Below are 23,695 nucleotides of genomic sequence, written 5' to 3' on the forward strand. Positions count from 1 at the left end.
GGACCTCTGTAGCATATCTGCTCTAACCTCCCTGCTCAAAGAGGACTAGTTGCCCAGGACTGTGTCTGTTTTGTAATGTCTCTAAGAAGGGAGACTTCACAACCTTCCTGGGCAACCTATTCCAGTGTTCAGTCAGGACCACAGTAAAAAAGGGTTTCCTGATGCTCAGACAGAACCTCCTGAAGTGTTTCAGTTTGTGCCCATTGCCTCTGGTTCTGTCACCAGACACCACTAGGATGGGTACTGTTCAGTATCTTTAATAACGACATAGACAGTGGGATCAAGTCACCCTAAGTCAGTCTGCAGATAAAACCAAGTGAGTTGGCAAAACTGGGGGATGGGATGCTGCTGCTTGAGAAGGCCCTTGTCAACCTCATGACGTTCAACAAGGCCAAGTGTAAGATCCTGCACCTGGGTTGGGGCAATCCCCAGTACCAGTGCAGACTGGGGGATGAATGGATTGAAAGGAGCATTACAGAGAAAGACTTGAGAATATTAGTGAATGAAAAGTTAGGTAAGAGTGCACTTGCAGCCCAGAATGTCAACTGTATTCTGGGCTGCATCAAGACAAGCAGATCAAGGGAGGTGATTCTGAGCAACCTCATCTAGTTGAATATGTCCCTGCTCATTGCACGGGGGTTGTACTAGATGACCTTTACAGGTCCCATACAACCCAAACCATTCTATGATTCTCCTCCTCTATTTCACTCCCCTAAGACTCCACTTGGAGTACTGCTTTCATTGCTGTGGCCCCCAGCACAACACAGATGGGGACCTGCTCTAGCAGGTCCAGAGGAGAGCCATGAAAAAGATCAGAGGGCTGGACCACCTGCCCTATGAAGAAAGTCTGAGACAGTTAGGGGTGTTTAGCCTGGAGAAGAAAAGGCTTCAGGAACACATTACTGCAACCCTGTAATACTTAAATGAGGCTTGTAGAAAGAGAAAGAAAGAAAGAGAACTTTTACCAAGGCCTGCAGAAATGGACAAGGGGTAACCACTTTAAGCTAAAGAAGATAAGGGCTGTCCAGAGAAGCTGTGGATGCCACATCACCAGAAGCGTTCCAAGATCAGGTTGGACAGTGCTTTGAAATATGGGCAGGAGGGTTGGACTAGATGATCTTTAAGGTTCCTTGCAGCCTAAACCACCCTATGATTCTATGGTTCTATGATTTTATGAAAAGAGCCTGGCTCTTTCCTGTTTGCACCCTAATAAACGACAAAGTCCCCAAATATATGATTTTTCTTGAACAATTCCCTCTTCCCTTCCCAGCTATACAACTAAGTAAAGAATTACCTTGAAGTCAGATAACAAATTTCATGAAGTTAAAGATATGCACAATCCTTTGCAAGATGTTTCTGCTTAGAGTGTCTCTGAATTCACCTGCATACAAAGGTCTTTTCATAAAATGTAGCTTATAGAAGTGATTTTTTCTCATCATAAGAGAACAATGAAGAGTCATCTGAAAGTCAGTGCTGTGTAAAAAAATAGTAACAGCTGTGCAAGATTTTTATGTTCTGAAGGAAGTAGCGAATTTTACATGTTCCACATATTTTGTTTTTTACTGATCAATTACAATGCTGCAGCAGCACACCACCCAACTGCTAGTTAAGCTCCCATCAAGATGTTTGCTCATTTCCCCACAGTGGGATGCGGAAGAGAATAGGAAGGGCAAAAGCAAGAAAAACTTATGGGCCAAGATAAAGACAATTTAATAAGGGAAGGGGAAAGAAAACAAACAAACAAAAACCAAGTGATGCAAAGGCAATCTCTCACCAGCAGACAGATGCCCTGCCAGCCTTGAAGAAACAGCTACTTTCAAAAGACTTTCCCCGCCTCAGTGTTTCAGTCTTACCACTGAGCGCAACATCATACATTATGGAGTAAATCAGTTTAGCTCAGCTGACCCTTTCAGCCTCTTGCCCACTCTCAGCCTACTCCTTGCAGGCCAGAGTGAAAAACAGAGAAGGTGTTGATGCTGTAGAAGTACTGTCCAGCCTTACCTAAACATCCCTGTGTTACCAACACCATTTTGGTCACAAAACTAAGATACAGCACCATATGGGATGCTTTGAAGAAAATTAATTCCATGCCAACCAGACATAGTACACTTTCTTTATAATTTATAAACAAATGGTACAACTTGAGAAAATGCGTTGAGGTGTTGTTAACATTAATGATGTCAGTTTATACACGGGAACTGTCCTTGGATAAGAGCAGTCAGAACTGACACTGGTTTGAAATTCCCAAGGGACCCAAAAGATTGTCCATCTGGGTTCTTCCACTGTTGATTAGAGACCAGCAGCATAAAGTGCACTAAAGTAAGCATTTGCAACTCATTATAGATGCAGCTATAGAAATAAGGTACGAGTAGTCTTGAAGAGAAGCAAAAGTTTGTGTGGTAAATTAGAACAGGAGAAACAACTGAAGGAGCCCTGCCTTGGCAGAGGGTTTGGATCAGATGATCTCCAAGGTCCGTTCCAACCGTCATGATTCTGTGAAACACAAACAGTAAAAAGTAATCATTGGAACAGACCACAGGAAAGGATGCATACAAAAATGGGTTAAAAAGCTGCAAAGTATACTTGAATTGCTGGCAGAAGGGAACTGCCATTGGCCAAATGATAAGATTTCATCTGAAGAAGAAGCAATTTTAAGTTTATTTAAAAAAAAGACCAAAAGCTTTGCTAGTTGTCTGATCAAGCAGTGAGCTTAGCTGTTGAATAAAACAAGTTATCCTGAGCCGGAATAGCAGCAGAAATAGCACATAGATTGCATGCATTTAACATTCAAAAAAAAAAAAAAAAGTTTTTGCTGTAGAGAATTTGATTCTGTCTCTGATAATATGGATTTAAATCTCAGTTTGACTGATTTAAACAACCACGTGTTGAATGACTTCACTTTCTTTGATCTATTTTAGAACTTCTTTTGAATAAGGCATTATTTTGGATACTAAGTCATTGGAGCTTTCCTTCAGAGTAACAAAACATAGCCCTATTTAAAGAGAAGTATTCTTCTTCTTGATATTTGTACGTAATCTTTCTTGGCATTGCTGGGTTGTAACTGTTCAGTAATAGAAGAACAGAGTAATACCTCCTAAGAATGTATTAGGTAGGTCGACAATCAGTTCTGACTGCATGTCTTTTATTCATCTCTGAGGACTTTGGAGCATTTGGCATAAGGCAGCTAAAATTAAAATCTGAAAATTCTTATTAATCCCCTTCACCAGTCTAATAAAAATGAAAGTAACATTCATCCTAGCATTAGACATGCTGTTTACTAAAATCAGCTTTATATATTAAAGCCCATTTCTATTACAACTCGCTTTCCTATGCAGCTGGTGGATGTAAAGTTAGCCCTTACTTTGAAAATAAAACTGCTCATATGTGTAAGTTGCTCTACAGAACTACCTCCCCAGCTACTCTTTTTTTACTTCCTACCACATTGTAAAAGGCAAGAAAATAAATAGGGTCGGCAAGTGGGTAGTGTTCAAAGATACTGAAAACAGCTTTCTTAACATAGCCCTGATTCCCTACTCTCTCAAACTGTTTTCACACAATGTAGACAAAACTGAGTGTCTTCTTCTGATCTGTCTGTTCTATACAGCTAGCTTAAAGAAAGTGAGATCTGGCTGGTTTTGGCTGGACTGTTTCCATAAGAAAAGCAGAATATCCCTGGAGGGGATAAAGCTGTTCTAATAAGCTCTTATTTTGCCTGCCAAAGGAAACAGCAGAGAGCTGTCTAGAGAATTTCTAGGTTTCATCTTTACTCACCTATTATTGCAAAAGCGAGGTTACGGCAGCTCCCAGACTATATGAAAGGACAGAAGACTTCAGATAACTAGACTGTAAAGGAACCACAACTGCTCCCAAAGAGCACTGCTTCACACCAACTGAGGAGAAGATTCAGCAGAGGATCTAGCCAGTACCACTGACATTTGAAGGAAGTGATTCTTGATCTGTGTCAAGGGAATTGAGCTTATGATGCAGATTATGTCTAGTGTTGAACACAGTGGAGCTCAGGGCTCAATGGCTTGCACCTTGTCCAAGATTTGTGACAAATACTGGAACTGCCAGCATCCATTAGTTTTAACCCTTGAAGTGAGTATTACTCACAAAGCTTGGATCCATGTAAAAAAACTTTAAAATACATAATTAAAACTGACTACTTCAGTAGAAACTACTGTATGGCAGATGTCACTAAAATCATGAATGGTTCTGGCAGCATGAAGAGGACCCCATTATTCAGCAGTCACAGTGCCAGAACAAAGGAAGGCTTGGCAAAACTGTATGATATCTTTCACTCTGTGCACAGTTAAATTGTGGAGAACCTTGCACAACGTGCTATCAACACTGAAGGAGAAATGAGCTCAAAAATGCATTTGCAGCATCATGAAACGTTAAACATCTTAAGACTCCATGCTCATCAAGTCCCTGGGCTGCTGGAAATCATGAAGATGCTCCTGGGGAAAGTTCCCACTAGATACATCCTACATAACACAATTTTTTTCCTAACTTTTCCCCTCTATTCTACCTCATAGGATCCAATTTTACATTCCAAATACAGAGTAATACATGAAATCAAAGCATTTTAAAAATTTGGAAATATAATGTGTCACAAATCCCAATAACTTAAAATCAGTTGATTGTGAAGCAGTACTGCTGTGAGAAGAGAGTCAAGGCTACTTGAAAAAATAAGGTCAAATGTTGGGACCTGCGCATCCTGGCTTTTTCCTGTATATCATAGTATTTCACCTGGAAAAAGTGACTACACAGTTGCCATAAAATCATAGTTTTCAACATGACGAGTACAGAAGATCAGGAAAACATATTATAAAAGAGATTTTTGTAACAGCTGGCTTTCTGCTGAAGCAAATTTTTCAACTCCCACAACAGACATACTGGGTTGCAACTCATATTTCAGCACTCCAGCAAAAACTTTTTGTACTGTCTCTTGAAATAATGAAATCTGTTTTTTCAGTCAGAGGTATCATACCAGGGAGATATGAGGTGGGGCACTGACAAAGACAGTAATTTGGTCAGAAGTCACTATCATTCAGTTGTTACTCCTGACATGAGAAAGCAGTACTGTATAACCCCTTTGGTTTCAACCACATCTCTGAACCACGCAAGCATGGTTCTATCCAACATTAGAAACTCCATGAGCCAAACTGTCTTGGAAACATCCGTGGTTCACTGCAGCAGCTGTACTTCACTGCAAAGTGAGTAAGACTAAATGACTGTCTTTGTACTGTTATATTAGTTTTTACCTCTACTCCAGTGGTGTAAGAATACAGAGTGGGTTTGCCAAGAGAATGATAAAATCATGAAAGCTGTTGCTTTGGTTCCTCATGTACAAATGAGCAGAAACAATGAGTAGAACAATCCTTTAAGGGTTCCCCAGAAAATGAACAATGCACCAGTAGTCCCTGCGTCTTGTGTCTCTAGTGGTAGAAAAATAAATCCTCCATTTTTGAGCCTTTCTACTGTAAAACATTTTTCTCATTTCCTTCAAGGGTTCCAGCTTTATTTTATAGGCACATTTGAAAATAATTTTTCTGAACTGTTTTCTAATTTATTCTTTTTTAAATGAAAATCTAAACTTACAACTATCAGAAAATCAGAAGTCAGAATATCATGTGCAGATCTCCTGTTTAATTGTGGTGATGTGAATTGACATTATGGACACTACAGATACTGTGCAAGTTTGTTGTTGATGTTGCATTCCTGCAGTGAGAGGTGAGCTTGAAGAATGCATATTAAGTTCACAAAAATATGAGAAAGCATAAACTTAACTCCTGGCTTTCCCCCAGCATGTTGACGAAAACATTCTAGCTTGAACAGTTGATGATCAGACAAAAAAAAAAAACAACTTTGAAGTGACATAAATATACCCATATACAGTCATTATTCCATAAAAAAAGACACAGGTAAGCAGAGAACTGAACGTTGTCTCTCAAAGTCTTAGACATGCTGAAAATTATACATTGGAGTATTTTAAGAACAAATTATTTACAGTTCTAATGATGCTGTGAATTAGATCCTCATTTTGACTAGGCAAAATTAAAACTTTTAGTCAGGTTCTTAGAAACACAGAGCCTTGGGCAACATAGTCTAGTGTGAGGTGTCCCTGCCTATGGCATGGGGGTTGGAACTAGATGATCTTAAGGTCCTTTCTAACCCTAACTATTCTATGATTCTATGATCTGGATTAACAGGATATCCACCCCTTGAATGAGGGGGAGGGAAAGGGAGTGTCTGATCTCCCTTCTAATGGAGAAAATATGACTGAGAAAGTCCTTCCAGCTGATAGAAGGAATGGCTGTAGAAAAGAGGAATCTGAAAAGAGGTTGAGTGAGTAGTTTAATAACTGAACAATTATGGGTCTACCACACTCAGTAAGGCATCTTGCTGTTTTGAGGTACTTACTTCTCATTGATGGCCTTAATGAATTGATCTTACTGACAGTCTTAATGATTTTTTTAATTGTTACTTTTAATTAAGTGCTGGCTTAAGTGCTATCCGTCAAAGGGACTTCATTCCTAAATGGTGATCCTGGACTGAAAATGACCTATACCCCAAAGCTCCCTGCACAACAGCAGTTGCTGACAGTTTTGATGGAAAATGAATTCATATTTTTGTGTTTATTCATTGAATTTAATTTGATTTTTTGAAACAGAAGTAGAATGTCAGTGCCAATAAGAAATTATTTTTCTTTATGACATACTTGAAATGCATAATTATAGAGCTGGAAGGGGTCCCAGGAGGTCATCTAACCCTTCCAGCCTGCCTCAGGAAAGGGACACTTCTGCTATTTCTGACAGATCCTGACCCGTCAGCTCTTTCATGACTAACGACAGGCCAATGTCCCAGATGACCTCCTCCTCCATGGCTTCACCAGATCCTTCTTAATGGCTACTCTAAATGTCCTTCCTGTCATTCAACCCCATTATGTCTCTAAACCTCTCCAACGTCACCAAGGAGGACAGAGTACATCCTTCATCTTTGAGAGCAGCCTTTTACATATCTGAAGACTCTACAACGCCCATTTCCCTCCACTGTAGCTATCCTCCCCCCCATCTTTTCTTCTCAGGCCATAAGTTCCAAACCCCACCCTTGCTGTTCTCCTCCGGATTCTCTCTGATCGGTGAATGTTTTTGCCACCCGCCACCCAGAGCAGATTTCTAAACTAGCAAGTGCTGAGTAGAGAGAGTGCTGCTGGTTTTGCATCGCTGCAATACAGTAAATGTTCAGCTAATCTTCACATAAAATATGGAAGATCACTGGTATCCAAAAGAGAGACCTCTGTGTAATAAATGTTAGACACAGATGTATGCAACAAGTGATGGGGGATAAAAAAATGGTGGCATGACACACAGAGCCACATTTTACATGCTACAGGGACTTCCCCCTCTGTCAGGCACCACTGCAGCACAGCAGCCACCCACCCTGGCGAGGAGTAAGAGGTGACAGAAAATGCAAATTTATAGAATCATAGAATAGTTAGGGTTGGAAAGGACCTTAAGATCATCAAGTTTCAACCCCCTTGCCATGGGCAGGGACACCTCACACTAAACCGTATCACCCAAGGCCTCATGCATCCTGGTCTTGAACACTGCCAGGGATGGAGCATTCACAACCTCCCTGGGCAATCTATTCCAGCGCCTCACCACCCTAACATGAAAGAATTTCCTCCTTATATCCAATCTAAATTTGCAAAAGTAAGTAGAATCATAGAGTCACAGAATGGTTTGGGTTGGAAAGAACCTTAATATTGTCTAGTTCCAGACCCCTGCCATGGGCAGGGACACCTTCCACTAGACCAGATTGCTCAAAGTCCGGTCCAACCTAGCCTTGAACTCTGCCAGGGATGGAGCATTCACAGTTTCCTTTGGAAGCCTGTTCAGTGCCTCAACACCCTCACAGTAAAGAACACTTTAAATTTGTCAGAAATAACTGTTTCATAGAAGAGGAAACGTAGTAAGGAGTGTGAACCTAACTCTCGCACTGTGGAGCTACAAAGTCAGCACAGGACAGTGCCAGAGATATTCCGGTGTTTTGAAAAGCAAGTTGACTGCAGCTAAGTTAAAACAGGCTCTCTCACGTACGTCGGCTGGCCTTTACAACGACTGTTTTACTTGAGTGACTTCAGACTTGTGGTCGTGGGAGTTCCGTGCGCGGGGGTACGCTACCTATTTAGAAACGTGTTTGGTTTTACGTATATTAAAGGGGGGCGGCTTCAGAGCCGCCTGGGAACTCGTGCGGCGAAGTTTGCTTTGGATTTGGTTTGTCCCGGGAGTAAAGCCCCACTCCCTGCCCGTGCTCCCGGCTGCGCCCTCCTCGCAGGGGTCCAGCGGCGCCCGAGCGGGTGCGCTGGACCCCGCGGCGGGAAGGCGGTGGCCCGCCCCGCCCCGCTGCCGCCTGCCCCCCGCAGCACATGACCGGCCATGGAGGCGCGCCGGCGCTGCACTGAAGTTTGGAGCCGAGAGCGGGCAAGGACTGCCTGCGAGGAGACGGCGGTGGCCGGCGCCCGGCTGCGGGCGGTGCAGCTGGGCGGCGGGCAGGTAAGGTGGGGCGGCGGCGGGGAGAGGCCGGGCTGGACGAGGGGCGGCACCGCGCCCAGGGGCTCGGCCGCGGCGGGTGCTGAGGGGCGCAACTTCGGCCGCAGCTGCGGGCACGGAGCGGGGGGCGGGCGTAGAAGGGTGCCCCGGGGCTGTGAACGGAGCTGTGGGGCCGGGCCGAGAGGGGGCCGCTGTCGGGGGCCGGGTGGCCCCGCTGACGCCGGCGTTCCCGTGTGCGGTGCTCCGCGTCGTGCTGCCGTGGTTCCTCCCCAGAGCTGGGGACGGGCGCGGCAGCGGCGGGGCCGTCGCGGGCCGGTGGTGCCGGCGCTGCCCGATGGCTGCCGGGGCGGACGGCGCGGGGTGAGGCCGCCTGTTTACCGCTGTTCCCTCTGTACCCGCAGGTGCCGGCAGCGCCGGGCTGTTGCGCACCCGGCCTGACCTCCGCTCTGATGGAGGCGTCGTTCGGAGAAAGAGGGCACGGTGAGGTGTCGCTGGGACGATAGCCAAAGAGAAGTCATGCATTTCTAGCCCAGCCCCACACCCCCCAGGGCAGTCTTCTGTGCAGCTTTGTTGTGTTTTCGATCCAGGAGAGTGTGGGCTGCTGCTGGCAGCTACAGGATGAAGTCGCCTCCCTGCTGCATGTCTCTTTCTTCCCAAGCATCCCTGGAGGAACCGGGGAGTAGCACATCCCTGGGTTCCCTGGGCTCCAGTGTTTTCAACAGTGAAGAAGAGCAGGGGCCCCTACTGCAGAAGGTCATCCCTTCTTTGGACTGCTTTACTATCAATGTAGGAGGCAGCCGCTTTGTGATGTCCCAGCAAACTTTGTCTTGCTACCCTGACACCCGTCTTGGCAAACTGGCTGTAGTGGTCTCTGCTGCCCGGGATGTGGCCTCTGCCCTCCTTGAGCTCTGTGATGATGCCAACCTAGTGGAGAATGAATATTTCTTTGACCGGAGCTCACAGGCATTTCATTACATTCTGAATTACTACCAGACAGGGAGGCTGCATGTGATGGAGCAGCTTTGTGCACTCTCCTTCCTGCAAGAGATCCAGTACTGGGGTCTGGATGAGCTCAGCATTGATTCCTGCTGCAGAGACCGGTGAGTTGTGGGAAGATGTGACGCGCTGGATTGTGGGATGGGTGAACTCAGCATTGGCTTGCATGCAGGGATGCTCAGGTGAGAGATCCAGTAGTAGGGGTAGGTAAGGTAGCAGAGTATTGGGAAAAGTGCACTCAAAAGTGGGGAGTTCAGCCCTGAATCCTGGTCTAGAGGTGGATGGGTGTAAAAAAGGGAGCAGATGTGATGGGTGATGTCCTCATTGACCATTGCTGAGGGGAAGGTTGACAGTGGGGTAAAGATAGTGAGACCCTAACAGGACCTGGATCTGGGTTGCCCTGTACTGGCCCTGGAAGCTCAAAATGTTTGAAAAGGACAATGCCAGAAATGACAAAGGTTGTGAAAGGGGAGATGTCCATTCAGTCATCCAGTTTGAGGTTACCATAGTTATAGGGGTTGGATGTGGAGTCAGGCACAGTGCTGGGTAGGTTTCGAGCCTCCCCACCCCCAGTTTCCATTCTGGAGGATTTCTAGATCCAAGCTGGAGAGGCAGGAGGGGGGTGGTCACCTGGCAGGCTGAGTGTGGGTGGCAAGGCTCCAGGAGGAGCCGTGATGGGAAGCATTGCACATGGATGTCGCAGCTTACAGGGAGGGGGCAGCAGCAGCCGGAACATGGCTCACTGGAGGCAAATTTTAACAAGCAAACTAGGAGTGAGGTGGATTTCCACTGAACCACCCCCAGGACGTTTCTGTACATTCCATTTGTGGTTAATTTATTTTTTCCCACCATTTTTAGTGTTACTGGTTTGTTTCTGATTAGTATTGAAGAAATGAATTATCTAAAGAGTGCAACTGCTATTTATCCAAAGGGGTTATGCCAAAATTATTAGAAAGAAACCAAAAAGCAGCCCCACTGCAAAGGATACTACGGTTACCTTACTCTAGCATGGTCCAGTTCTGTGGCTGAAAAAGTTGGGTCCTAGTTTTCATCCCTTTCTTCCTTCCCTGGTAGATGTAACTGAAAGCTCTCACTTCTTTGGTGGTAAAAAGAGCTACAGACCTCTTTGGCATATGCAGGTGTAACTGTATATCAAACAAAAGCAAAATGGCATAGCCTGTTTGAGACTTGCAGCAGTCAAGAAAAACAGATACAAAAGAAAAGGATTTTTTTAGTGTGCTTTGGGAATGGATTTTGTTTCATGAAATTGTTCTGTAAACATACTATTGCTCTAACAAAACACTCAAGTATATATTTACAATCTGCAAGTTTTACTCAGCACAGATGCTTGTGTGCTTGATTGTGTGAGGACCCATATATTTAAAGAAAGCAAGCTTGCCATCTTTGTGTGTATTGATCAGAAATTCATCTATGAACTGCATGGTTTTTATGATGCCTTTCCTTTTAGTTTTGCAAATGCACACAGATGTAATAAAAATGGGATATAGTTAATAAAGTTACACCTGGATGGGAGCAATCCCAGGCACAGCTACAGGTTGGCCAGAGAAGAGATTCAGAGCAGCCCTATGGAGAAGGACTTGGGGGTGTTGGCCGATGAGAAACTTAACATGAGCTGGCTTCAGTGTGCGCTTGCAGCCCAGGAAGCCAGCCGTATCCTGGGCTGCATCAAAAGAAGCGTGATCAGCAGGTCGAAGGAGGTGATCCTGCCCCTCTGCTCTGCTCTTGTGAGACCTCACTTGGAGTATTGTGTACAGTTCTGGTGTCCTCAGCATAAAAAGGACATGGAACTGTTGGAACAAGTCCAGAGCAGGGCCACAAGGATGATGAGGGGACTGGAGCACCTCCTGTGTGAAGACAGGCTGAGAAAGTTGGGGCTGTTCAGCCTGGAGAAGAGAAGGCTGTGTGGAGACCTCCTAGCAGCCTTCCAGTATCTGAAGGGGGCCTATAGGGATGCTGGAGAGGGACTCTTCATTAGGGACTGTAGTGAGAGGACAAGGGTTAACGGGTTAAAACTTAAACAGGGGAAGATTAGGTTAGATAAAAGGAGGAAGTTCTTTACTGTGAGGGTGGTGAGGCACTGGAATGGGTTGCCCAAGGAAGTTGTGAATGCTCCATCCTTGGTAGTGTTCAAGGCCAGGTTGGACAGAGCTTTGGGTGACATGGTGTAGTGCAAGGTGTCCCTGCCCATGGCAGGGGGGTTGGAAGTAGCTGATCTTAAGGTCCTTTCCAACCCTAACTATTCTATGATTCTATGATTCTAAGTTGAGAACAATTTAGAAACAGAAGGTCTGGTTGTGCCAGGATTGCTTGCAAGAATGCGTGTTAGTTGTGCAGCAGGCTACTATAGTCAACATGATCCATATAAATAACACGTTATCAGAATAAAATTACTCTGTGCATATAAACTGTCACTGACGTGAAATGGGGGAATAGAATATGAGGGCAGTGGAAACATGCTACAGGGTCTCAGTATCTTCAATCATATGCTTGATATGAGGGTTTTCTGAGCTCACATAAGGTAAACTTTAACATGTATTCTTTTGCCTTGCATGGTAGAGGATAAGGAAAACATTTGCATACTGGTATTAAACGTCTCTTGGGGGGGGGGGGGGGGGTGGAATGTCCTTGGCAGGTACTTCAGGAGGAAGGAGCTGAGTGAAGCCTTAGACATCAAGAAAGATGCAGAAGAACTGGATGCCCAAGATGAAGAAGTTGACTTTTCTGGTAGTCTCTGTCCCAGTGTTAGACAGAAACTTTGGGAAGTTTTGGAAAAGCCTGGCTCCTCTGCAGCAGCCAGGACTTTTGGCACTCTGTCCATGGTTTTTGTTGTTGTGTCTATAGCCAACATGGCTTTGATTTCAGTAGAACTGAGCTGGCTGGCACCACCATTACTGGATGCCCTAGAGTACCTGTGCATTGCATGGTTTACAGTGGAGTTTGTTCTGCGGTTCCTGTGTGCACGGGATCGGTGTCGCTTTCTAAGGAGTGTGGCAAACATCATAGACCTCCTTGCTATTTTACCTTTCTACATCACCCTGCTGGTGGAGAGCCTGTGTGGGGGGGAGAGCTCGCAAGAACTGGAGAACGTGGGGCGCATTGTGCAAGTGCTGAGGCTGCTCAGAGCCCTGCGGATGTTGAAGCTGGGAAGACATTCAACAGGTACTTTCAGCTATGGCAGTGGTACTATTTGGTTTTTCTCCCTGCAGCAGTTGTTCCTGGGCATGGTTCTCCATCCTCTGTGCTTTTCTACCTAAGCTTTTTTACCCAATCTGTTAGCAGTAATTGCTTGTGAAAAACTTACTTTTGGACATTGATAATTGAGTGGCAGCGGCCTTCTCCAATAAATTTTAGCTCTTCATAGGGCCTGTGTATATTGTTTGCATAGAACATTTGCAAAAAGGGGCCCCGAAGTTGCGTGCTGTAAATCATCCACCAGTCATTCACAAGGTCATAAATTTACAAGCATGTGTTTGAGTTGATTTTATTAGGGGTGAAGCAAGGAAAGAAGCAGATCGTTAGGCCACATTTTTATATTATCAAAGGCCCACTAATGACATTTTATAATTACCTATCACAATTTGTTTTGTTGAAAAGTATTTGCAAGGAAATATATCATAATTTTGTCTACATCATAGATCCTGAAAACAACCATGGTAAAGAATGCTTCAAGAAAACTGTTTAAACTGAGTCTTACCGAACAGTGGCTTCAGGGGCTCTAAGGTCCCATTGAACACAGTGGTATCTCTGTGGCATGTGGAGCACAGCTGGGGGCTGCTTGCTGAGTTGGATGTAGGTGCAGCACAGAGCAGCAGTGTCAGATTCAGTCAGTGCTCACCACTGGTGTGGGGCCTGTCATGTCCAAGCACTCCTGACAGGTCAGTAGACAGGATGAACAGCAAGGAGGGATAGGGTGGAAGATGAAGTGCATTCCTGAGAACACTCACATCTTTGTACACTCTTTCGAGTGGTGAAAGGAAGGTATAAAAGGTTATGTTTTCTAGTGGGAATTTATCAGAGGAAGCTGGAAATGATTGGAAGGTGTTGCATTTCCCCTTGCGTTTCCCTCATCTTTATTACAACTTCATGGCATGTGCATGCCTGGTGTATGAAAGAATAAAAGCTGTATTGCCACCACACCCTCTCCATGCCATGATGTTGTCCAGTGCTTGGCATTTTCATATTATTTAATTATGTTCCCACTTAAATCAATGCTGAACATGGTGCTGAATTTGACAGGAGAAATGTTCAGCCAACATTTGGAGCTTTGACAAATAGGATCCTAATAGTAAACCATTGTCTCCATCCTGCAATATTAGCCTGTTCTCGAGATGATTGTTCTTACATGGCACTTGACATACCCTTCCAGGATTTCCTGCCGTGAAGCAGGAATGGGTTGATGCTTCTCAGTTTTTTGGAGATGCATCTCTACCTTCTTTGTGAACTGGCCCTATTTTGGCAGGCATTACAGTGTGCACACAGCAGCAGAATGTGTCTCTAGTTTTGTTTCCACTGAAGGGCAGTGAACCTGCCTGCTAGTGGCAGCAAGTAGCTTTAATGCTGCTGAACATAATCATAGTGGTTTGGGAAGCATCCTAATCTTGCTCACCTACCCTAGATTAGGCCTATACTGATGCATAACTATCTCTTAGAAAGCGGTTGAAAGGAAGCTTGTAATGGTTCAGTGTGTCAATGAGTTTTTTTTGCTTTATTATAACATTTGCAGAGTCTGCTGATGTTTGGGTTTTTTGTTTTGGTTTTCTTTTTTTTTTCAAGAAAGGCTGCTACAGACTTTTGTTGGTAGCTGCAATGTGAATTCATTCCTCTAATTGTGTTTTGAAAATAAGAAAAAGATTTGAACTCATCAAGGCACTTTTGTGCTGAATTACAAAAAAGTGATCCAAAAGTATGTTACAAGGTTTCCAGTTTATTGGATTTTACTGTTACAGAATGAGTTCATGAAACTCAGTACTATGGCTCTTTCTATCAATTTGAAACCAGATCTTTCAGATGTTTGTATAACAGCTGTTAACTTCAGGTAGATTAACTTTCAGGGATAGTCTAAACTTTTGTGTCTATTTATTCTTAAAGTCATTAAAATATTTCCACAATTTATATCGCAATATTGACTGCCATTAATGTTGAGTTTAGTCTTTCCAGACTAGGTACATGTTAATTAATTATATAAAAATTTAGTCTCCTAATCTGGAAGTGAGCTATCATCTTTCTGCTAGAACCAGAGTGCCAGTTTCAACATGCAAGGAGCTACCTACATATCTATTTAAACCATCCAGAGCTGCTTTACTGTCACTGTGCTTGCTTCTTTGGTAGTTCAGTGGCTATCCACTTAGGCCCAGAACACTAAATCAGAACTGTATAATTGAAATGTAGAAAGTCACTGTTTCAATCTCCTGTCAGAGGAGATGCTGCTACTAAGATGAAACACAGCCATAATAAATCAAAACAGCAAAATAGACTCTCAGATCTGAAGCCCTGTTTCTGACCACTAGAGGTATGTTGCAAAACAGTTCTGTTAACGTGGTTTTAAATACATCCTTAACCACACCTGCTAATAACACAATGAACCTCATAAGTACCATACACAGAGACCATCCTCCTTGCACATACCTAGGCAGTCCTCATAAACCTCAGAGTTCAGGGTGGCTCTTGAAACTCTTCCACTCTCTTGGCTTGGATCTGCCAGTTCAAAGCTACCTCCCAGCGATGCTTCTGTCTGATTTCTGCACTCTCACACCAGACAAAGCTTCATGAACTGCTCCTGGCAAGAGGAGTGCAAGATCAGAAGAGGTGTGAAAATTCATGCCTGCAGACACCAGCTCCTCTTTCATCAAATAGGGGTGTTCACAGTCACAAGGAGAACATCTCTGCAGACCCATACAAAGCTGGGATCACAGCAGCAACCTAGCTGACAGGGCAGAAAGGAGTTAGGAAAAAACATACCAATTCTTTCCTTCACTTTAAAGAAATGGATACCCTTTTTGTGGGGGAGGACAGAAAAAGAAATGAAAGAATCATTTCTGCCACTTTGAAAGCTGAACCCAGCTAATAGGGGGGATACGATGCCTAGAAGCACCTGAGCTAGTTTGGTGTATGTAATTATTTATGCAAAGTGCTATACTTCATCAAAGAACAACTGAGAAACCAGTACTACCAATATCCAGAAAATGTATAGCTAGAGGGTGAAACCACTCTTCTGAGCTATCAAAAATGTGGATTTGAGTGGCTCCAAGAATAGCTGAGAGCTGAACCTGCATTTCTCGCATTCTCTAATGCTCCTCAGCTGTTACCTTTCTCCTGGGGCCATGTTTCTCATGAAGCCGTGCTTCCTCTGGGAAGCACTTACGGATTGACTCCTTGAGAAGAGGGTTTGAGCATCTTGTGATAGCAGTGGGCACATGTTTGAGAGAAGGCTGTGGTGTATGTCAGGATGAGATGCCTCTGGAGACATGAAAAATCGAAACTTCAGCGTTTTAGTGCAAAAGATTTAGGATGATTTAAACGCTGTGTGTAAACAGAAGTAATAAGGCTTGCTTTGGTATCTGTGCTAGGACAGCCCTAGTTTGGCTGTGGGCTAGGGCTCAGATACATTTAAAAAACTTACAAAATGATACAGCAGAACATATTATTTGTTTGAATACATCAACTGATTCCCACTTAGGATGAGCTGTGGAGACCAGTAACTCGTCTGATTCATAGGTTTGTCTAAAAATGTCTTCTGACTTCATCTGAAGACATGAAGAGATGTATTTTTGTTTTAGATGAGGATAATAGTACTAAGAATAATTAAAAAATACCAAATCAGACTCCTGAACAGTCAGAATAATTAATATAGGAAAAATTCTTTTACTGAAGATTTCATCAATGTGATACAAGGAGTTAGCAGTCAATTCCAAGTTCCTCCTTACTTTAGCCTGCTTTTTGCAAGTTCTTTAGCTATAGTATTCTCAGGATTCAGCATAAAGAGCAAACCCTGTCTTTTATAGCAGTCAGTTATTCTTTGAAGAGAAGTGCTACGCAGGTAATTTAGAGTACCTTCTTTCTAAATCATCTGAAAGGACTTACTCTTCTACCCTGTTCAGGAGGAAGTTTTACAGGGCAATGGATGGTAATAACTTCCTTGGAAGATGAGAGTTTGATCTGGATCCTTGCAGTTGTCTCACAAAGCTTTTGCACCACTAATATTAATGCATATCCAAAATGTGGAGGCAGTCATATTAACAGAGAAAAAAATACACTGATATATTTTATTCCCATTGCAGATTTAAACTATATCATTATAATAAACATTCTAACCAACAGATCGTAGTTATAGTAACATAGAACCTGGATATGGGCAAGTCTTTAACTGGAGTTGGTAGAATATTAAAAAAGGAAAAATCCTACAAATTCTGGGGTGTACTTCCATTGTTTGCTGTACATACAAAAAAAAAAAAAAAAAAGCCTTTAAAGCCCATTAGACCTGAAGGAGAGAAGAAATCCAAAAGCAAGATGAAATTCTTAACATCTTGTAGATTGAGAATGAGGAACAAATAGCAAATCGAATTGCTTATTGCACTCATGATACGAATTCTGCAAGCAGAGGCAGAGTTCAGTAAGCTATTTTGCAAATGCTAGTTTAGTTAGAAGTCTACCCCGGGAAGGGTAATTCATAAACATTGTGGGTTTTTTCATTTATTAAAGAAAACACATTTTAAACAGTGTTAAAAAACAATACAAAGTCACTTGTGATTCAAAAGATAATTTCAGTCTCCCATGTGTCTCAGCTGAATTGGTACCCTGTTATCTTTCTTTCTTTATGTGTGCAACATTTATCTATTGCACTGTTATTGTATTTACCTTCCTGCTTGCTTTGTCAGGCAGTCTAGTCTTGAAGCAGCAGTTCTAGAAAGAATGGGGGGGTCTATGTAGAGTAGTCAGCTGCCCATGAGCTCCCTTGGCAACCCACGGGCAATACTACTGATATAGGTGAATTAACAGAATATCATGTTTTCATTGGGAGGCTTTGCTGTCTGGTTTTGGCACAAGTGCACCTGCTGCTGAAATACTGCTTTGATGTCTACAGTTAAAGATATTGATAGGTTCTGGGGGGAAGACATGTCGAGGAGAGGTTGTGAGAACTATATGAGGATTAAGAACAGTTCTTAGCAAAAAAAAAAAGTTACTAATTGACTGAACTAGGCTCTAAGCACTGACCTAGAAAAATGACTTGGGTAACTGGAGGTTGTTTGGTCCAAGAGAAAAATCCGATAACGGCTGGAAAACAGGAGCTTGGCACATTCAAGGGAGCAGGTATTTTTACTCTGTTTTTAAATGGCTATTTAGATAACTTATTAAAAACTACGACAGATTCTTCTGTTATAGCCAATTACTAAATATTGATTAGTTTTCCTAAATTATATGTGTATGTACTACAAACAGTAAGCAATTTGAAGAATTTTTATCTCTATATTAAGGAAACACAGGTGATGTCAGTGGCTCAATCATTTTAATCTAGTTCTTCCACATTTTCCCAGTAGCACTGAGAGCAGCACACCTTTTTCTTAAATCACGTTCACAAACAGTCAAAGAAAAACACAAGGCATCTTTTAAATAAGAGATGTTTTGCGAAGTTATGATGACAGCTACATGAATCAACCTATACTGACAGCATTTATTGTCTTTCAGGCTTGCGGTCTCTTGGAATGACTATCGCACAGTGCTATGAGGAGGTTGGCCTTCTGCTGCTTTTCCTCTCTGTAGGAATCTCTATATTTTCTACTGTGGAATACTTCGTTGAGCAAGGTGTGCCAGGCACAACTTTCACAAGTGTACCTGGTGCTTGGTGGTGGGCAACAACTTCCATGACAACTGTTGGTTATGGTGACATTAGACCAGACACTACCATTGGTAAGGTGGTAGCCTTTATATGTATACTGTCAGGAATACTGGTTTTGGCTTTGCCAATAGCTATAATAAATGACCGTTTTTCTGCCTGTTACTTTACACTGAAGATAAAAGAAGCCGCTCTTAGGCAGCGTGAAGCTTTAAAGAAACTCATGAAGAACTCATCCAGCGATTCAAACATCAATGTTAATTTGCGAGACGTTTATGCACGCAGTGTCATGGACATGTTGCGGTTAAAAAGCAGAGAGAGAGCAAGTACAAGGAGCAGTGGAGCAGATGATTTTTGGTTTTAAGTTATTTAGCCTTATATAGCAAATAGACTACTTCAAAAGTGTACTATTAAGCATCTCTTTTTTTATTATCCACCACATAGTGTATTTGCTTTTCCAGCTGGAGTTCTGCTTGCTTGGACAGACTGTGATAACTATTCTATACAAAAGGCAGACTTCATAATATGGAGTCTCTCAAGGAGCCCTGAAACCTACTTCCAGAACTGAATCATGGTGGGTGAGATGGGAAATAATGGGCCCGTTAAAACAGTGACACAAACATTTGTCTGTGAATCTGATGTCCTTGGCAATGTGTAGTAATAAAGTCTTAGTGAAAATTTCCATGGTGTTTTGAATTTTAAAGATCCATAAGATTTGTATTTACATTGGGAGAGCAAAAGTCAAAGACATTAAGAAAAACTGAAAAGGGAAGTCTAAGGAAATCAAATGTTGAATAAATTTAGGATGACATTCCTCTAAGGAGCTTCATTGTGACCCCCTTTCTTATCTCCACCTTCTACTCCATTTACATGAAAATGAGGTTATTTGACCCTGGGGGTGGCAGGGAGAATTTTTTATTTGAAGAGAAGGGTTACCACATATGTGGTAAGTAAAAGCACTTGGGCTACTTCAACCCCATGCAACACTACAGGCTTTGGGAAGACTGGCTGGAAAGCTGCTTGGCGGAAAAGGACATGGGGGTTGACTGAGAGCTGCTAAACATGAGCCAGCTTGTGCACAGGTGGCCAAGAAGGCCAAAAGCATCTTGGCTTGTATCAGAAATATCAGGGCAAGGGCAATGATCGTCCTCCTGTACTTGGCACTGGTGAGGCCACACCTGGAATCCTGTGTTTAGTTTTGGGCCCCTCACTACAAGAGAGACGTTGAGGTGCTGGAGCGGGTCCAGAAAAGGGCAACGGAGCTGTTGAAGGGTCTGGAGAACAAGTCTGATGAAGAGCAGCTGAGGGGACAAGGGCTGCTTAGCCTGGAGAAAAGGAGGCTCAAGGGAGACTTTATCACTCTCTACAACTTCCTGAAAGGATGTTGTAGTGAGAAGGTGGGTTGGCCTCTTCTCAGAAGTAACAAGAGGTATGACAAGAGGTAAGGGCCTCAAGTTGTGCTAGGGAAGTTTAGACTGTTAATAAAAGTTTGTTTGCCAAGAGGGTGGTCAGGCATTGGAACAGGTTTCCCAGGGGAGTGATGGAATCACTGTCCCTGGCAGTGTTCAAATACCCTGTAGCTGAGGCCCTTATTGACATGGTTTAGTGACATGGTCTTGGCAGTCCTGGGGTGATGGTTGAACTCAATGATCTTAAAAGTCTATTCCAGCCTAGCTGATTTTGTGATTCTATGATTAAGCCAATGCCAGATCTGCAGCAAAGTGTAAAATAGTCATTAAATAGGTCTCATAATGTAGAGCATCCACTGTCGTTGCTCTGGAAGTTGCAGAAGCTAATACATCATTTGCAGCATAATTTACAAGTACTTTGCAGACTTAGTTTGAACTGTGACTTGTCTATGTGTTTTGATTCTCATAAATTATTTGTGTATCTAAGCAGTTCTTGCACTCAAGTAGTTACTGGTGGGTATCAGAAGAAACAGAAATAGTACTCATTTCCCTATGTCCCATTAAAATCAGTGGGTATTCCAAATGGGGCCAGATTTAAAAAAAAATAATTATCTTCATGGACTTATTATTAGAAATACCCTTCATCAGAATCTTTTGTTCCAAAGGAAAAATGAGCACTTGTTAGACTGGGTAATTAGTCAAATGCAATAAACAAAGTACAAAGTTCAAATAGTCAAAGGTATTTTCAGTCAAGTTTCCTACCACTTACCACTCCAATGGGCTAATACAATTCTTAGCAACTAAAGCTTTTCTTTAATATAATTACATTGTCCTAGACTACGATATTGCCACATATTCATAGAATTCAACTAGTAGGTTAAATAATAAAAATCACAAGCCTCTCTCATGTTTTGGGCAAGATAAGTACAATCATTATTTACATTTGACATCTGGCATTAATTCAACATACTAAAACATCTATTAACTGTGGATTTTTTAATTTTATAAGATATTTATATAAATAGGTTAAACTGCCTTTAAGGAATGGGTGAAATAACCTGCTTTTAATAAACATTGAGTAATACATGTTGTGAAACAACAGTGTGATTTCCTCCCATTCCCTATAAATGGTGGTGTAAACACAGTTCAGCAAACAAAGTTTTCAGTGGCTCCAACCTTGATGCAAACTGAGTAGCATTTCAGCAGGAAACGTCTCCCTGTTAGCTGGCATCAGTCAGCATTTGGATTTGGGACCAACGCAGCATATGCAACTGGCACCAGGGGGAGAAGGAAGCCAAGGGAAAACACTGGAGACGAAAAGAGTACGTCTTGCTCTACCAGAAATTGTCTAGGTGTGAAAATTTGTGGATCTGCCTCATCATCTGTTACATAGAGAGCAAACTGTGTTACCACAGTGTTCCCCTCTGCCCACATACCCTATGAACTCATCACAAAACTCCCGCTGATGTCCAGGAGATAAAATTAATTCTGCAGGGGAAAGTTTGATGCAGCCCACTTTAGGTTATTATTTCATAGCTCCTTGGAGCAGGAAGTCTCCCAGGCTGCACAAATTGTACAGACTGTTTCTCGTTCAAAAGTCATTCTAATTATAGAGAATTAGGAAGATGCTTTCATTGTGTGAAGGCTGTTTTGTAATGTCTTTTGTGCTTTCTTGTACAGCAGCTGATCTCTGTTTCAGAAAGGAAATGCAGTTAGATAGCTGATTGATTCTCTTTAGGGAAAGGCTGCTTTTATTGCATCCCGTGCCTTTTATGAAAGACTCAAAAGAATGAGAGAAATGTCCTGGGATGTATCAGTTGATTCACTCCTTTCACCAGCTCTGGAGATAAAAGTTTCCTAGAAATGCCCATGAGGAAGTGTGGCTGAGTCTTTATCCAGTGGCAGCTTTAGCTTCTATTTCCAGACCTCTTGATTTTAAATTCAAAGTCTCCCAAGAAGTGTTTGTCAGTCCTGTTGTTTATGCAGCAAGGTTATCTATCACGTTATGGACTGAGACTAGCAAATCATTTTGCAGATTAAGGCCAGTTCTGCTCTCAGCTCTTACAGACAGAAAGAGCAAAGCATTAATACTGAGTAACAAACAGTACAGGACATTGCAGCTCTAAAACATGAAGCTACAACATGCACTTACTACCACAAATTTAGAAAATAGCTCAGTCACCACAAAGGCACCAAATTAAAGATGTTACTGTGCTATTTGTAGAATATCACCCTAAAGATAAGAAACTACCTCTCCACATCTGTTCTGCCATTTCTATCCCACAGCAGACTTCATAGAATCATAGAATCAACTAGGTTGGAAAAGGCCTTTAAGATCATCAGGTCCAACCTTTACCCGAGGCCTGCCAAGTCCACCACTAAACCATGTCACTGAGGGCCTCATCTACGTATTTTTTGAACACTTCCAGAGACCGTGACTCCACCATTTCCCTGGGCAGCCGGTTCCAATGCCATGGCAGAAAGGATCATATGATAGAACATCAGTAACATTGGCTAAAAATTCAGTATTTTAGCTTAAAACCAAGTATTTTCAAAAAATGTCATCAAAGGGTATAGCTACAGCACTTAAAGCAAGCCCACATTAACCTTGGTTTCCTAGTACAGGAAACAATAATAGTGAAAATCATAGAATCATAGAGTGGTTTGAGATGGAAGAGACCTTAAAGGACATCCAATTCCATTCCCCTGCCATGGACAGGGACACCTTCCGATAGACCAGGTTGCTCTATCCAACCTGGCTTTAAATACTTCCTGGTATGGGGCAGTGTCTTTCAGTTTAAAGCCATTACCCCTAGTCCTGTGCCTACAGCCCTTATAAAAAGTCCCTCTGCAGCTTTCTTGTACACTGCAGTGTAGACTAACACTCTGAAAAATTATGTACATTTGTTTATGCTTAGGATCAGCTTTTAGTTGGGTACAGTGTGGTCCAAACCCACCAGAACTGTTTAAACATCACTAAAATTCTTCTTTGTCATTCTTACTTTGGAGAAAGCAAACAGCCTCCTGGGGCGCATGAAGCAGAGCATTGCCAGAAGGTCAAGGGAGGCAGTCCTGCTCCTCTGCTCAGCCCTGAGGAGACACATCTCAATGATGTGTACTGGGCTCCCCAGTACAAGATAGATGGGGAAATGCTGGAGAAAGCCCAGCAAAAAGCAGTCCCAGGCTGCAGAGACCACGTTGGAGAACCCCCATGTCCAGGACATGTGGGTGTGCTGGTGCCTATGGGTGAATTTGTCACTTCTGGGGGTTTTAGAAAAGTATTTAGAAATTCTTGTTCATTAATGATTTACAAGAGTCTAATTTTGTGATATACCTGTTGTACTGTACTGGTATTGATCCCAAGTGCATAGTTCACCGATCACTTTAATTATGTGGTGTTAGCAAGTCAATAAGGCACTTCAATCTTGATTTAATATTAACTATGCAAGTTGAGTAATTGTCCCCCAGGATAGGAGTTTTTCTGGCCAACTGTGAGGTAGGATTGCCACATAGCAAATATGTTTAAGCACAAAAAGGAGAAAAAAGGAACAGAGAAAGATATGAAGTCTTTTAGAAGGCAATGCCCATTTAATTTTGTTTTCAGGCAGAACAAAGTATTCTCATCTTGTTCTAATTATTTTGATAATGAGTGACATACTTTTCTTGTTTTTTACAGTATTGTGCTCTCAAACTTCCGCTGAGGTATACACTCATAAATGCAGTCCTAATAGAACATATTATGTTGAGATACCTGCCATCTAAGTTAGAGCAGCTGTTGCTGATGCTTTGGGTACATAGCTGTCTGTGCTTATCACATGGCTTCAATGTAGAAAGGGTAGAGCAGCACAGGCTGTAGTCATACCTATTATTGCAGACAAAGG

At 42.7% G+C, this 23,695-nt stretch overlaps 1 protein-coding gene across 3 annotated transcripts; it reads left to right on the forward strand.

Annotated features, from left to right (window-relative positions):
- Nucleotides 1-8,377: 8,377 nt before the first annotated feature.
- KCNV1 (potassium voltage-gated channel modifier subfamily V member 1) lies at nucleotides 8,378-19,087 on the forward strand. Of its 3 annotated transcripts, none has more exons than XM_062627164.1 (4): nucleotides 8,378-8,561; nucleotides 9,552-9,658; nucleotides 12,208-12,734; nucleotides 18,258-19,087. In XM_062627164.1, the coding sequence occupies exons 1-4, from the start codon at nucleotides 8,445-8,447 to the stop codon at nucleotides 18,767-18,769; spliced, it is 1,263 nt and encodes a 420-aa protein (XP_062483148.1). In that variant the 5' UTR covers nucleotides 8,378-8,444; the 3' UTR covers nucleotides 18,770-19,087. The 3 variants fall into 3 exon arrangements, with proteins under 3 accessions (XP_062483148.1, XP_062483146.1, XP_062483147.1); XM_062627162.1 differs by having other exon boundaries at nucleotides 8,429-8,561; nucleotides 8,960-9,658; XM_062627163.1 differs by having other exon boundaries at nucleotides 8,435-8,561; nucleotides 9,146-9,658.
- Nucleotides 19,088-23,695: the final 4,608 nt, after the last annotated feature.

The sequence above is a fragment of the Pezoporus occidentalis genome, unplaced genomic scaffold, assembly GCF_034315485.1.
Source record: "Pezoporus occidentalis ecotype Australia unplaced genomic scaffold, CSIRO_AGI_Poc_V1 ctg3, whole genome shotgun sequence".
In the NCBI taxonomy this organism is placed as follows: Eukaryota; Metazoa; Chordata; class Aves; order Psittaciformes; family Psittacidae; genus Pezoporus; species Pezoporus occidentalis.

Excerpts from the sequence above, each read along its gene's own strand:
- KCNV1 (XM_062627162.1), top strand. The coding sequence starts at position 9,177 with ATGAAGTCGCCTCCCTGCTGCATGTCTCTTTCTTCCCAAGCATCCCTG. Across the intron at positions 9,659-12,207 it reads GATTCCTGCTGCAGAGACCG|GTACTTCAGGAGGAAGGAGC; the intron begins GTGAGTTGTGGG and ends TGTCCTTGGCAG. Across the intron at positions 12,735-18,257 it reads GCTGGGAAGACATTCAACAG|GCTTGCGGTCTCTTGGAATG; the intron begins GTACTTTCAGCT and ends ATTGTCTTTCAG.